Consider the following 16,620-nt stretch of genomic DNA (forward strand, 5'->3'; position numbering starts at 1 on the left):
TGCTGTTAATTAAAACTTTAACGATTATTAAATTTAAATCTGAGATTAAAGCAACTACATGGTTAACATGTTCCAATTTTCACAAGTGACGGAAACGCATAAGCTGTGACCTTACTAGTCTGTCTCAGAATAAAAACTGATGATTGATTTAGCATCAATTAACATTTACAAAACAGAATCCCAAATAACGCCACCTTTTGTCGGAAGAAATGTTTCCTAATCTTAACTGCAGGAAGGCTCTAATTTTTCTTCTAGATTCAGCAACTGGTCAAAATAGTTTCTCTCAGTTACTTTTAGTTATTTGAAAGCATTGATTAAATTAACCCTTCACTTTATAAATTAATTGGAATAGAACCATGGTTTCCATAATCTCTCCTCATAATTTAACTTTGACTGAGAGGAGAGAAAAAAATTAGATAAAGGCAGGATAAAACAAGTCAAAGTACTGCCAGGAATTATTGTTAATTTTAAAATAAGTTTGAGAGTCAGAGATTGCATCCAAATATGATTTGAAGTGGATGGTGATCTTGATTCTGACTGCAATAGAAGTTATGGATTAAAAGATTAAAGAAAACAAAGACAACTGCATTGGAGCTACAGGAAGAAATGATAATTAAAAACATCGCATTTATTTTGGCCCTAAATTGATGAAAGAAGAGCAAAATGTGGACACGTAAATAAACACTGAGACCACATTTCCTGCAGGCTTGCCAGACTTCAATCCACCCAATATAGATCATAGCTATACAAGTAAATATTTGTACAATAAACCAAACGGAGCAATCAATCTCAAAACACCAGCACGTTACAGCACAAACAGTGATCACGCCATTTCAAGAGCACAAAGGTCATGAATATGCAGCTGCTGGGACTCTAGTCTGCATTTACTGCAACTTGATCACTAAACCTGTAAAAAAAGTTATATTTTAGTAATCTCCTTGTAGGTATAAAGATCTTGACTGGAAGCAAAGAGAGGGGATGAAGTTCACGAGTGTGGTGAGCAAACTGTACAACAAATGCCTTTTAAAATTATTTACTGAATTTGCATGCTGACTTTTTGACAATGTACAAGTCACCTGTAGTACAGCATGTGCAGTCACTCTCCAATTCAATAATAATCTTGTTTATTTTTCTCACCAAAGCAGATAAAACCATATTTCTAACATTATACTCAATCCAAAAAGGTTGTGCTCACTCAGCCTATCAGCATTCGCTGGCAGATTCTTCACATCTGTCTCACAACTTGCGTTCCGGTGTATCTTTGTACTGCCAGCAAATCCCATTCCAATATACTACAGCAGCAAATGCCAAGCCACCTAAGAAGATGGTGGTGGAGTGATATTGTCCCTGCACTGACATTGCAGACATCCGGGCTATTGCACTAGAGGGACAGAGTCAGATCCCACCACGTGGAATTTAAATTCAATGAATAAAACTGGAATATAAAGCTTGTTTAGGTAATGTAACCATGACAACCATCATTGTATTTTATTCAAGCCCATCTGGTTCACTCATGTTCTTTAGAGGAGGTGGTTTTCTATCCTCACTTGGTCAGACTTATGCACAGTTTTAGATCCGCAATACGAAGTTCAATTTTAACTGCCATCTGAAATGGTTCAGCAAGCCACCCAATTTGATGGATGTGCAGGAAGTGCTGGTATTGCCAGCGACATCCATATCCTTTGAAAGAATACACTTTCGCCCTAGTCGTTGATAAAGATTGTAAATAGTGAAGACCCGAGCACTGATCCATGTGGCAGCTCGTTAGAACTTGACAATCTGAAAATATTAGTAACTAACGGTTAGTCACCCAATCCTTGGTCCATACCAATATATTACCTCCAATACAATGAATGCTCAACTTGTGTGATAACCTCTGAGATGGCACCTTATCAAATGCCTTTTGTAAATTCAAACACACTATATTCACAGATTTCGCTATGATGCCTTGATTATCACACTGTTACAACACAGTGGTGAACCCTTCTGCGAACTAAACCAAACACCCAGAAAAGTTCACCTCACTTTATAAGCTGTTAAAGTATGAGCGACAGAGAACTCCCAAATTACATTATTTAAAGAAAATATATCAATTTATTCATTAACTCTAAAAGTGAACATTAAACAACAACTATTTACAACTCTAAGCCTCTTTTCTCTTCACTGCTTGTTATCTACCTCCAACTGTATAACAATATACTGTTCCAATTACAATCCGTATTAAAATTACATCAAGTTTATTTCAAAAACACACAGTGGCTGTTGTCTCTGGTGTCTTTCTCCTTTTGGCTGAAGATCTCCCTGTCTTTTACTGCAAAGGTAGTTTCACACAAAAAAGGTACCTTTGATAGAGTGTGCTTTGAATAGCAGTCTGTCTTTAGATGGCAGTTACTCTGTGTCTAACTTTCAAACTGCCTGCCTCTTTTATTCCCCCAACATCGAACTGCCTCATTGGTTTGATGTTGGCAAAACAATAAATTTAGTATACATGGACATAATTTAAACTGATTGGTTGCTATTTTGACCAATTTAACCAAAACCCAGATATCTGTTTCATAGCCAAGTGTTATATATTTTCAATTTTCCAGTATACTCCAAGACTGCTAGCTAGTCATATGACAGGTGCTTGCAAGCTCTCAATGCAAAACAGCATCCACTCTTTCAAAGATACAGTACATGCTTTCAACTTCATAACAACACTCACCCATCATCTCCAGCAGCAGTAAGTGTTGAAACACTGAACATTACCTTTGTGAGATAGTGTGTTTCAGGTTATCTTTATTAACTCACTCACCAGCTCGCAATATTCATTGATACCAAATTCCCGTTCATTTTTCTTAATTTTCTTGAGAGTCGCTGGCTGGTCGGTATTGACAGCCCATGCCTTTCATAAACCTTTACTAGGAGAAAGTGAGGACTGCGGATGCTGGAGATCAGAGCTTAAAAATGTGTTGCTGGAAAAGCGCAGCAGGTCAGGCAGCATCAAAGGAGCAGGAGAATCGACATTTCGGGCATGAGCCCTTCTTCAGGAATGAGGAAAGTGTGCCCAGCAGGCTAAGATAAAAGGTAGGGAGGGGGTGTTGGGGGAGGGGCATGGAAATGCGATAGGTGGAAGGAGGTTAAGGTGAGGGTGATAGGCCAGAGTGGGGTGGGGGCGGAGAGGTCAGGAAGAAGATTGCAGGTTAGGAAGGCGGTGCTGAGTTCGAGGGTTGGGACTGAGACAAGGTGGGGGGAGGGGAAATGAGGAAACTGGAGAAATCTGAGTTCATCCCTTGTGGTTGGAGGGTTCCTAGGCAGAAGATGAGGCGCTTTTCCTCCAGCCGTCATGTTGCTATGGTCTGGTGATGGAGGAGTCCAAGGACCTGCATGTCCTTGGTGGAGTGGGAGGGGGAGTTGAAGTGTGCTATGGTCTGGCGATGGAGAAGTCCAATACTATGGTCTGGCAATGGAGTCCAATGCTATGGTATAGTCCTCACCTATCACCCCACCAACCTCCATATAAGTCCTCACCTACCATCCCACCAATCTCCATATACATCGTATCATCCGTCGTCATTTCCGCCACCTCCAAACGGACCCCACCACCAGCGATATATTTCCCTCCCCTCCCCTATCAGCATTCCGAAAAGACCACTCCCTCCGTGACTCCCTCGTCAGGTCCACACCCCCCACCAATCCAACCTCCACTCCCGGCACCTTCCCCTGCAACCGCAAGAAATGCAAAACTTGCGTCCACACCTCCCCCCTTACTTTCCTCTGAGGCCCCAAGGGATCCTTCCATATCCGCCACAAATTCACCTGCACCTCCACATACATCATTTACTGCACCCGCTGCACCCGATGTGGCCTCCTCTATATTGGGGACACAGGCCGTCTACTTGTGGAACGTTTCAGAGAACACCTCTGGGACACCCAGACCAACCAACCCAACCACCCCGTGGCTCAACACTTCAATTCCCCCTCCCACTCCACCAAGGACATGCAGGTCCTTGGACTCCTCCATCGCCAGACCATAGCAACACGACGGCTGGAGGAAGAGCGCCTCATCTTCCGACTAGGAACCCTCCAACCACAAGGGATAAACTCAGATTTCTCCAGTTTCCTCATTTCCCCTCCCCCCACCTTGTCTCAGTCAAATCCCTCGAACTCAGCACCACCTTCCTAACCTGCAATCTTCTTCCTGACCTCTCCGCCCCCACCCACACTCCGGCCTATCACCCTCACCTTAACCTCCTTCCACCTATTGCATTTCCAATGCCCCTCCCCCAAGTCCCTCCTCCCTACCTTTTATCTTAGCCTGCTGGACACACTTTCCTCATTCCTGAAGAAGGGCTCATGCCCGAAATGTCGATTCTCCTGCTCCTTTGATGCTGCCTGACCTGCTACGCTTTTCCAGCAACACATTTTTAAGCATAAACCTTTACTAACCCATTATTTACTATAAGTTTCATTCATTATATTTTACTATCATCCGATAAACCAAATTCAAAACAACAACCCTTTCTAATCAAAACAACCTTTTCAAACCCATTACTGCATTTTCACACCTTATCAGCCCTTGCTACAACCTCCAAGTGCAGCATACAGAATAATACCATCCCCATCAAGTCTCCACAAAACATTATAATATTAATCAGCCCTGGACCTGAATAGATTTCCCAATTAGTAAGTACCTATTAAATATCTTTTAGCTGGGCCATTATTCTTTCAGGATGCTGACAAAACAGTGCTTCCATGAAACTGTATGAATGAATGAAACTCATACCGGCAAATAGCGAATAAATCTCACAACCCAGCTGCAGTAATTAGTTTGATATCTTTTAGTCTTTTATTAATTTCTAATTTATTTAGAGCACATAGGCCTAGCATTTTTACTAACATTCACTAATTTAAAAGACAAAAGGGATCACACCTCCTAATTATGCAAGCAGACTGGACAGACACTCTTCATCCCATAGAAGTAGCAGTCAGCATTTAGCACATTTTAACCCATCTCCAGACTTCCACAAAGCCCTTCAAACCTTTGTGTACTATAAGTAATGCAACACAACAGTAATGGAATTTTAATATAGGTATCAGCTGTGTATAAAGGGGCTCTTGTAAGAACTGTATTTTGGAAAATGAATAAAAGAGGCTATTTTCATCACTCACTGATTTTGGTCGTTATTTGAACACGATCCCACACCTTCCTCCAAACTACACATTAATCATCTCCAACAATACAAATTCACCTTTCAGTTTCTCAACGTTGTTTATTAATATAATAGAAAGCAAAGTACCAATTGTAGCTTTATTCCAGGCTTTGTGACTACCGTTAATTGTCCTTCATTTTCAGTGCATTCCCCCCTAGGTTCAATATTCAAGACATATTAATCCTTGCCAACTATTGAGCAGACAATATGTACATAATTGCCACTTTCAAATTTCCTTTTTGTTACTATCCCCAAGTAGATGGTATGCAAGTCACCACAGAATTTAGATTCATGAAGTAGGTCATACCCTTTCCCAAACTTACATCTGATCTGAAGATATGGATATCAAATTCCCCAACATTGCACCAACAGAGTAATGCGGCTATTATGCTTGACCATGCACTTTATGTAAGTGTAAGGGCTTGAAAAATATTTATACCGTGATGTTTTCTAATGATTATTTTGGGACTTGGTTTATGTGAAGCATCATGATCCCAGTAAGAACCCCATTGCTCAGGTCAGTGATTCTGTAATTTGAGCTGACACCAAATGAGATATAATCTTTTGTAAGATCTGTTGTAAGCCTCTGACAAATGGCTAACATACTTACCCAAAGACTATTAACAAAAAACAGTGACTGAACCTTATTGTGGAATAACCAAATTGAAGACAATTTTTGGTAGATTGTTTTCCCATTCCCAAAATCAAATTTGTTTGGGAGATCTTTCCATATAAAATTCTATTATTTCATATAGTCAGAACAACATTATTCACAAAGTATTTCAAACCTCAGCATTTAAATTAGGTAGGCTTTTTACCTGTTTCCAAATTGTGCGCTGGAACATCAGCACCTCTGCTCACTTTCTCAAAATGATCTTCATCGGCCCCTAAACTGCTGTGTTGCCGTTTGACCATTTTTCCAGGGCTGGATGGGGCAATGCTGGACAGCGACACTAAGGGGATGGCCTGACTCTCCTGCAGGATATGAAGCATTTACCAAAATCACAACTAATCCATTATTCACACAATTCCTTCATGCACATGGAACAAATGATATATGTGGTGGAAGAGCATAAGCATCAAACTCAATTACGCATTTCCAAAACGGGTAGGTTGTGGGCACATGATCTTCCCAGAAACCACAGGCCTAACTTTAGTAGTTCACTGTATTAGCAGAAAATTAATATGAGGGAAATTACAATATTTTCTCATCAGGAATTTCAGCAAACATCACATATAAATAATTTTAGAAAGATTAGCTGAATTCTGGTATTAGCTTTCATTTAACAGGTCAGATGACAGTCTTTCAACCCTAAACCCTAATTCAATCCTGGACAGATGAAGCAAGAAGCCTCCCTCTCCAGAGGCCTTTTTTAAAAGCCTAAGCCCTTCTCTAATCCAAAGCTGACTATTCTCAACACAGCCCTGATCAGCTGTACTGTCAACTCAAGGTCAACAAAACCTCCACTACCTAACTGACAGCAAATGTCACTCACTAATTCGCCCTACACTGACTCACGGTTGAAGAACACCTCAATTTCAAAACTCTCAGCTTTGCTTTCAAATCCCTCTATGGTCTCACCCCTCCTTACTCCTGTAAAAGTTCTTCAACCCTTAAACTATCTGTATCATCTCAACTTGCATAATTAAAGCAAGTTTTGATTTTAATCATTCAACCATTAGTGACAACATCTGGGTTGCTTGGACCTTAAGTTCTGCAATTTCCTTCCTAAAATTTTCCATCATGTTTTCTTCCATAAAGGCACTAAAAGCTTTCAGCAAACTTTGGACAGCTATCCTAACGTCTCCTCATGTCACTCCCCATCATTTTTTGTATTAGCATGCTTGTGATGTACCTTGGGACTTTTAGTTATGTTAAAGGTTGTATAAATGCAAGCTGCAATTCAATCATGCAATCCAACCAGAGTAGTTGATACTGGGCAAGTGACAGGCTTCAGAGACAGGCACGAGTTACGACAGGCACCTCAAAGCTTTAGTGAAGAATTACTCGTGGTACCTTTCCTATTCCAGGAAGAGATCTGACAGCAGCATCCTCTCCCAAGTCAATTTGATCAATATCAACGTGCTGATCATTTAAAAACAACTTCAGTGGGCAGGAAGTGGCTGTTCATGTACCTGACAGAGACTCTGGAAACAACTACTCCCCTAGGAGTTTGTTCATGCTGGGAGACTCCCAGGAGGACAACAGAAACAGTTCATGGATATTTTCCATGGAAATGCTACTTTAATCTATTCTAGGCTGTCCAAGGTGCTTCAAATTCCCAGCTGAGATTTCTGTTCAGAATTGGTGTATGTTAGAAGTGTGCACAGTATATGGGGAAAACAAAGGCAATGCATTATTGCTACTGGATAGGAACCAAACTAACGCTCAGGAGATCTGGTTTGAATTATTTTGTGGCAGATGGCAGAATTTGAAAATCTTAGAATGAAAAGTCTAATGGCTGCCATATCAGTTATCTCAAAAAACCTCATCTGGCTAAGAGCCTATGTTCTCTGAATCAAGAAAAGAAGAAAAGTACTGGAGCTCCACATGTGGACACCCATGTTGTGGTATCTGAAGCACTCCTGAAGAGGTCCAACATCCTTGCCAGCTCATGGCATTCCCTGGTTTGTAACCAAACAAAATATAGAAAATTCATTTGAGAGATAACAAACATATCACGATACTTACTCATAGGAACACAGACAAAGTCAAGGCATCAGACAGTGTGTGCAAACCTCCAAATAACTCATCTTTCTAACTCTCTAAGCATCATCAAGTCTGCAGATAACACAATGCACTTTTCGGCCACCTCCAAACCCAACGAAGCTCGGAAGCAAGTCTTCCCTGATTCTGACGAGCTGCCTAACAGAGAGATTCATCTTCTTCAAAGCTTATGTTGTACAAACTAAGGGCGCACCTTAGGTCATGTTGGTAACTTTACATTGAATCTATTTCATGAGGTTTCATAACCTGAGCTTCTGTCTCCTACTGCCCCACCCAATCATTTCACCCATCTCAAAAATTATCTAATTATGAAATTGAAGCTTGCATACAAATTGAACAAAATTTGAATGTCACAAGGAATGCTCTAATGGATGCAGCTGGGAGACAACCTGAAGATTAAATTAGATTTCCTACAGTATGGAAACAGGCCCTTCGGCCCAACAAGTCCATCCAACCCTCCGAAGAGCAACCTATCCAGACCTAATCCCCTAGATTTACTCCTGACTAATATACCTAACACTATGGGCAATTTAGCTTGGCCAATTCACCTACCCTGCAAATCTTTGGATTGTGAGAGAAAACCAGACCACCCGGAGGAAACCCACGCAGGCACAGGGAGAATGGGCAAACTCCACACAGACAGTTGCCTGAGGTGGGAATTGATCCCGGGTCCCTGGCGCTGTGATACAGCAGTGCTAACCACTGAGCCACCGTGCCGCCTACTTGGAGTTGAATCTTCAACTCCAAGAGGCTCCAGACAATCCAGGATGCAGGAGGATTGGCAACCTTAACTTCAAGTTTGGGCCAATGCCTTTTGGTTACATGCACCTGGTGAGCTGGTCAAATTCTTTTTACATCTTTCCAGCGAACAATTACTTTGACCATCATGTTCAGAGGTTGGACTTCAGTTTTTCCCTAAACTTCCTTTCTCGAAACTCTTATTGTTCAATAACAAGATGCTGTGAGGGCATGTTTGAAAAGAAACAAGATGCATGTCAGGCCGCATGCTGCTTCAGTGCAGTGCGCTTGAGGGGATGAGTGTGGAGATGGTTTTAGCCTTATTCATCGCTGATGGGCAGCAGCTGCTGGTTGTGCAGATTCATTACTAAGCATTAAACTGATCAATTACATGAAAGTAACACAAATTAAACAGGAAAGTTAACATTGCAGGAAGTAATTAATTTCCACTTCTAGTTGATGGGAATTAATTGCTTGAAGTACTCTGTTCCCAGTCTCATCTGAATTTTAGTTTCTAGCTCATTTAGCAAATTTATTCTGTCTGCCCTTTCCAACTTTTTGAACTGCATTAAACACAATGTGAAGATTACGGTACTGGAACCATTGAATAGAAACTATTAGCAAAGTGTCGAGATATTAGATTTGGGATCGGGGGAAGGTGAACTTGCATACATTTTAAAATGTTAATGACCATTGTGAACTCAACTGTCTCGTAACTCACAGAGAATATCAACAAATTTGCAGAAGTAAGCCATTTGCCCCCTCACGCCTGCATTACTGTTCAGTAAGGTCATGGCTGATTCCAGCTCACTGTTACAGCCAATACAAACATACATGAACAGTGTATGTCATCAAACTGTTTTACTGACTGGGGTGGAGGGGTTGCAGTGGGTGGTGGAGAGGCAGGAGTGGGCTTCTCTTTCAAATTACCTTTCGGAGATACTCTCTTAAATCAATGATCTGTCACTATTTCAAGGCAGACCTTGAACATTCCCCAAAAATGTTGAAACACTGAGCTGGAAGGTGATCTCTAAAGATACTTCCTTTCTTCCATCGGACAAAGAGTCAGGATAAAGGAGGTATTTTCAGGACGGCGACCTGTAACTAGCGGAGTGCCACAAGGATTACTGCTGGGGCCACAAGTATTTACAATATGTACTAATGACTTGGATGAAAGAAGTGAATGCACTGTCGCCAAGTTTATGGATGACAGAAAAATAAGCGGGAAGCGCGAGTGGCGAGAATAGTACAAAGACTCTGCCGAAGTGGACAGGTTAAGTAAGTGGGCAAAAGCTTGACACATAGAATAAAAGGAAAACAGTGGCACATGGGGATCTGGGATTCTTTGTGCATGAATCACTAAAAGCTAACACTGAAATTCAGCAGGCAATCAGGAAGGCAGGTCTACGGTTGGCCATTATTTCCAAGACAATAGAGTACAAAAATAGGCATGTCTTGCTAAAACTATACAAAACATTATTAAGATCACACCTAGAATACTGAGAATAGGTTTTTTGACTCTTAGTTCAGAAGAGAAACACTGGTATTGGAGGGAGTCCAGAGAAGGTTCCCTCTCGTGTGGATGTTTTTTCTTATGAAACAGGTTGAGGAGGTAGGGCTTATAACCATTGAAGAAATAAAGCACATCTTATTGAAAATTAGGGTGGCTTGACAAAAGTAAAGATTGTTTGCCCTTGGGGAGTCTATGGTGAGTACATAATCTCAGAGTAAAGAGTTGCCAATTTCACAGCTGGGTGAGGGGGATCTTTTTCTCTCAGAGGCTAGTGAATCTGTGGTATTCTTTACTGCAGAGTGCTGTCAAAGCTGGATCATTAAGTACATGAAGCATGATAGAGAGAGATTTGTAGTAAGTAAGAAGATCAAGGTTTCTCAGGAAAGGGGAAGAAATTGGAGTTGAGAATATCAAATTCATTAATTCAATACTTTTCCAGAAACACTGTAAATCAATGGTTTGTTCAAAAACTGACAGGACTTTATAAATAATCGATGTCACCACACTTAAGAACATTGTGTACAATTTTGCTCACCACATTAGAAAAAAATATTGCAGTGAATGAAATGATACAAGAGAGGACAATCAGAATGATCGAGTGGGAAGATAAAATTGAATCCAAGAACAATTATGTAAATTAAGCATGTTCTCAGTGGAATAATAGAGGTTGAAAGGTGATATGATTGCTGTTATTAGGATTCAATGGGGACTAGATATTCCAGGCCACGATGAGTGATTTCACCTTCTCCAGAATAATACGAGGAGAGGACACGATGTGTGTGTTTAAATTCGACAGGCAAGAATGTACTGTAGGAATAACACTCCTCACAGTTTAATGGACAGGAACTTCAGGCAAGCATCGAACGTGGAAAAGTTGCTGTCTGAGATGACTCTCTCTCTTTGGACAATCATGAGCGCATCTTCTATTCATGAAAAGCCAGATGAAGATTGCTGTGCTAAAATACTTCGACTAAATTTGCCACAATCCAAGAACATGCCTATTTCAATTCAATGGAGAAAGTGAAGGGCCCATGCCCAAAACGTCGATTCTCCTGCTCCTTGGATGCTGCCTGACCTGCTGCGCTTTTCCAGCAACACATTTTCGGCTATTTCAATTCAATCTCAATCTTAATTGCTACAAATTCTCTGGCACTGAAAATGAACTTTTACACATGTGGAATTTTTTTTTCAACATTTTGTTGCATTAAACTTATAAAAGAAACCAATTACACGTTGTTAAAATGTTTTTTGCCTCCTTTTCTCTCTCCCACAATCCACTCTTTCCCTTGCTCTCTGCACCAAATTTGAAACTGCACTCACCAATGTGAGTTCTGATTCTGCACTGCTCATTAACAAATTGTTAATTAGACTAGTTTAAGAGATGTAGTGTGGTCTGGACCAGACCCCCTCAAAATATTTTAAGAAGGTAGCCTAGATCTTTACATTTGCTCCAGATCCAATTTGACTGGTTAAGTACTCGACGGTAAGCAAAACACAATTTATTCAAACATTATACTTAAAATACAACAGAAGAAAGAGGAACTTAGAATAACTAAACTATTGGAAAGCTTAACTCAATAACAGTTATAGTAACTATTACTAATCAACGGTTCCAATATAGTAACATCCCATAAACACGCTGCATAGTAAAAAGACAAATTCAGAAAACAGACTTTCTCACATGCAACACCTGTAGTAGGAAGAAAAACCCCAGCTTCTAGTTGTAACTGAGAGACAGGAAACATAACTTCGACTTCTTCAAGACTCCATCAGCTTCTGCTGAATTTAAAAGCTTAAAAAAAACTAGAATCTTGGTCTGTGAGAACTGGCTACAACCATCCAGGCTGCTTCTATTGTTACAACTGTTAAAAAAAAACCCAGTTGTTTATATTACCCCAGACGGCTTGTAACTTCTTGTTCAATCTCTCTTTTAAACGAAACCAGGACAAAATACACCTCTTAAAGCCACAGCATCATCACAATAGTGAAAACTGCCCTTTTTCACACAATACCATTTCTGTCACCCATTCTCAGCAACTTGTTTGGCAATAACTTGAGAAAATTAAACTGGCAAGTGCTGTTTATTCACTGACAGTGATAAATCCAGAGGTGAGAGGAGAAAGGAACCACAGCAAAATTCAACCACTGGGAATCAGGAGAAGATTCTAAACCAATTGGAGTTATACTTGACACATAGGAAGATAGTTCAGATTGTTGAGAGTCAGTCATCTCAGCTCCAGGAGTTTCTTGGATAGCTATTTTTAAATCAACAAGAGACAGTACGGCACATCTCTGGTTCAAAAGGTAGAGACACTACCACTGTGACACACCAGCCCTCACTCCTCAGGATAGATATTCAATAATCAATCTGTTCAGAGATATTATTATATTTTTCTGAAGCAGGTGGGACTGGAACCCAGGCCTCCTGGGCCAGAGGTAGGACACGAGAGCCACAAGAGCCCTAGTTTCATGGGTTAGTGTCATAGGCACAACCATCTTCATCAATGACGTTCTCTCCATCACAAGGTCAGAAGTGGGGATGTTCGCCGATGATTGCACAATGTTCAGCACATTTCATGACTCTCAGGCACTGAAGCAGTCCATGCTCAAGTGCAGCAAGACCTGGACAATATCCAGGCTTGGGCTGAAGGATGGAAAACAATTTCCATGCCACACAAGCATTGGCAATGATCAAATTCTACCATCATCCTTTGACATTATAAATATAACTATGAGAAATAAGCAATTCAACCTCTCAAGCTTGTTATGCTGATCTCACCTCAGCCTCAACATCTCATTCGTGCCTGCTCTCCACAACCTTTCAACCCATTACCAATTAAAAATGTGTATCCCCTCCTCAAATTTACTCAATGTGCCAGCATGTATTCCACTTAATGGCACTCAATTAAATGAATCACTGAATCCTCCATTAACATCTGGGGTTACCATTGAACTGGATTAGTCATATAAATTCTCTGGTTACTAAAGTAGATTTTCACTGAATCTCTAAAGTGTGGAAATATCCTTCAGCCCAATAACTCCACACTGACTCTCTGAAGAGTAATTCACCCAGAACCATTCCCCTAACCTATTATTCTACATTTACCCCTGATTAATGCACCAAAGCTACATATCCCTGAACACTACAGGCAATTTAGTTTGGTCAATTCACCTAACCTACACATCTTTGAACTGTGGGAGGAAACTGGAGCATCGGGAGGAAACCCACGCAAACACGGGGAGAATGTGCAAACTCCACACAGACAGTCACCTCAGGCTGGAATCGAACCTGGGTCCCTGGCGCCGTGAGGCAGTTCTGATAACCACTGAGCCGCCATGCCGCCCCAGATCAGAAGTTAGGAATTGTGCCACAACGGACTTATCGCCTGACTCCCCATGAGATGCTGAAGGGTTAATTTGTTCTGCTGACCTGCAAGAAATTGGATGTCCCGAGGGTAGGGTGGTATGTTTTTGTCTTGCAGGTACAATGTAAAAAATTTACTCTAGCTGGGCTTGAAGTTTTGCTTTCCGATGCTTCATCACCATACTAGGTAACATAGTCAGTTAGAGTCTCTGATGAAACACTGGTGGTATGACCTGCCTCTCTCTTTATAGGTCTTGATTTCTTAAGGTGGGTGATGTCATTTCCAGTTTTTTTAAGGGAAGGTAGCTAGGACCTAAATCGATGTGTGTATTGATGGAGTTCTGGTTAGAATGCTATTCCTTTAAGAATTCTCGTGCATGCCTTTGTTTCGCCTGTCCTAGGATGTCTGTGTTGTACCAGTCAAAATGGTTTCCTTCTTTGTCTGTATGGATGGAAATGCGTGATAGTGGGTCATGTCTTGTGGTGGCTAGTTAGTGTTCATGTATCCTGTTGGCAAGTTTCCTGCCTGTTTGTCCAATGTAGTGTTTTTTTTATAGTTCTTTCCACGTGAGAGGATCCTGGGGATCCTATCCACTACATGGACTAGTAATTGTTGTTGTTATAAATCCTTGTATGCTGTGTGTCAATAACCTGCTTAAATACTGGCTGGCAGATTCTTATGAATAAGCTAGTTGCGCCTTTTAGGTGGTTATCACGGAATGGTAAAAGGAGGGAATGTTCAGAAGTAAATTTATATGGTCATCTCCTATTATTTACATGGTCACTTCCTGCCATTCAGAATTAATAAGAACATTGCAGTTGGAATCCTGACTATGCTTCGTTAAAAATAATTTACAACAGATCTGGCCATTAAGGGATGACTTACATTATATAGTTTCTGCAGATAATCAGGTCACTGCATTGTCTTGAGTGGCTTGTGGCTGTGGGGGAGTGGCTGGGGGTTGTCCTTTGGGCATTCCTGACTGTGATGTGAGATTTTGTATAAAGGAAGAACTGTTCCTTTGTTCAGAGAGTTTTGCTTGGCACGCTTTGCAAAGAGTGTTAAGTGATCCTTCAAAGCTTGTACTTGCTTAATAAATTTTGCCTGTTCACAGAAATTAGTGTATTGCAGTTGCATCAAGTGTGTATGACTCTCAAGAAATATAACCTAATACCCAAAGCCTGTTTATCATCTACAAGGCACAAGTCAGGAACGTGACTGAATACTTCCCACTTGCCTGGATGAGTGCAGCTCCAACAACATTCAAAAAACTTGACAATATCTAAAACAAAGCAGCCTGACTGATTGGTACCACATTCACAGCCTCCACTACAGAGGCACAGTAGCGACAGTGTGCACCTTCTACAAGATGCACTGAAGACATTCTGAAGGCTCCTTGCACAGCACCTTCCAAATCTATAACCACCACCATCTAGAAGGACAAGGACAGCAAATACATAGAAACCCCACCATCTGCAAGTGCCCCTCCAAGTCACTCTCAATCTTGAATAGAAAATATATTACCATCCCTTTATTATCACTGGGTCAAAATCCTGCAACTCCCTAACTGCATTGTGGTTCGACCTACACCAAATGGACTTCCACAGTACAAGAAGGCACCATACCATCACCTTCTCAAAAGCAACAAGGAATAGGCAATAAATGCTGGCTCAACAGCATTGCTCATATGAATGAAAATAAAGACACTCAAAGTGTAGCATAGTCAAGAGCGACTTTTAACCTTTAAACCTATAGATGCCAAAGCTTTCTAGCATTGGGGGCTTTCTTTGAGTCGTGTCTGGATCTGTTGTAGATTCATTCATTGAGATTAAATTCTATAATTACTCAATAACCCCATTGTTAAATCATGCAATTATGAAGACGGAAGAAAACTGATTAAATAAACTTTGATCTTCGACAGTCTATCAATTCCTATGGTTTATGCCCAAAACCACCAAACACTGGAAAGAGTTAACAGAGTGTAAAGCAATACACCAAGTCCCTTCAGCATGAACTTAAACAATTAAGTTGCAGCACTAAACAAAACAATTAAGTTGCAGGAAACCAATCCCATTGCCTCTGATTTAACACCAATATCTGATGAAACAACTTTTAAAAAATTAGCCCTAGTTTGTTTTCTTTAAACTCCATTATGAGTCAACAATCAGGGATAATAGCTGTCCCAGTATGGGGCACCCTCTGCAAGCTGTGATATACATCATGAAGCAACAATATTATAATTCTAGCATTTCATATGGCAGTAAATATAACACAAACTAGCCACACAATATATCTGTACCCCTAAGTGGTGCATTAGCGAAACTCGTCAAGCACTGATCTGCATTTTTAGGCTGAATGAGCAAAGTTATTTTTCACTTGTTTTTGTCACGTACCGAATTGAACAGCTCCTTTGTCAGGCCCAGATAGTTGTGTAAAGCCAAAAAGGTCACTCTTTGCAAGCGCACCATGATTATCTGAGGAAAACAGAAACAGCTCTGTTACTCTCAGTGTCACGTTGGTTTTAACAGAATTTCCCAAGAGCACATCAGGTAAATGTGAGACAATGAAAAGCAGTTAGCAATACATTTTCAGATATCCTCCTTCCAAAGTGAACTTGAACACAGGGAACAAGTTGTGAGCTACATAAAAATTCAAAGTAAATACTGACAATTACTGGTTTATTATTGATGGCAGTATCAATGTGCAGTATGGAAATTACAGCCTCTGGAGAAATATAGAGATATAACATTGAAATGCCCTTTATATTTGCTCAATAGATTTAGTGACATCACCACTGTGGAAATTTTGTGAATTGGCAAGTAATACAATTATTTCCAATGTATAAAAAAAAGCTTTATACCAAGAGGAATGGTAATTTCACAGGAATTGCCAATAGGTGAAACAACTTTAGTCATCATGCAGGTTTTTGCCATTTCTCTGATTCTCTTGCCAATTATCCAAAGCTGCCTCCTCTAGTTACCAACGTTTCCCCACCCATATAAGTTTTGTCTTATTCTTGAAACTCTTCGTGAATTTGAACCTCACTAACAAATCTCCCCTCAACCTAAGCTATTCCAAGGAGAA

General features: G+C 40.6%; 1 protein-coding gene across 4 annotated transcripts in view; it reads right to left on the reverse strand.

Moving 5' to 3' along the window:
- Nucleotides 1-16,620, reverse strand: part of pnpla7b (patatin-like phospholipase domain containing 7b) — a 354,731-nt gene that overhangs the window by 262,359 nt on the left and 75,752 nt on the right. For all 4 annotated transcript variants that reach the window (XM_043719901.2, XM_043719899.2, XM_043719900.2 and 1 more), the window contains 2 exons: nucleotides 15,930-16,010; nucleotides 6,011-6,167 (listed from right to left, as the gene is read on the reverse strand). In XM_043719901.2, the coding sequence (XP_043575836.2) occupies nucleotides 6,011-6,167; nucleotides 15,930-16,010 (238 nt within the window). The remainder of the gene's footprint in view (nucleotides 1-6,010; nucleotides 6,168-15,929; nucleotides 16,011-16,620) is intronic.

Source organism: Chiloscyllium plagiosum, unplaced genomic scaffold (assembly GCF_037043375.1).
Source record: "Chiloscyllium plagiosum isolate Xiang-an unplaced genomic scaffold, Cpla_swu_hap1 HiC_scaffold_21, whole genome shotgun sequence".
NCBI classification, from domain to species: Eukaryota; Metazoa; Chordata; class Chondrichthyes; order Orectolobiformes; family Hemiscylliidae; genus Chiloscyllium; species Chiloscyllium plagiosum.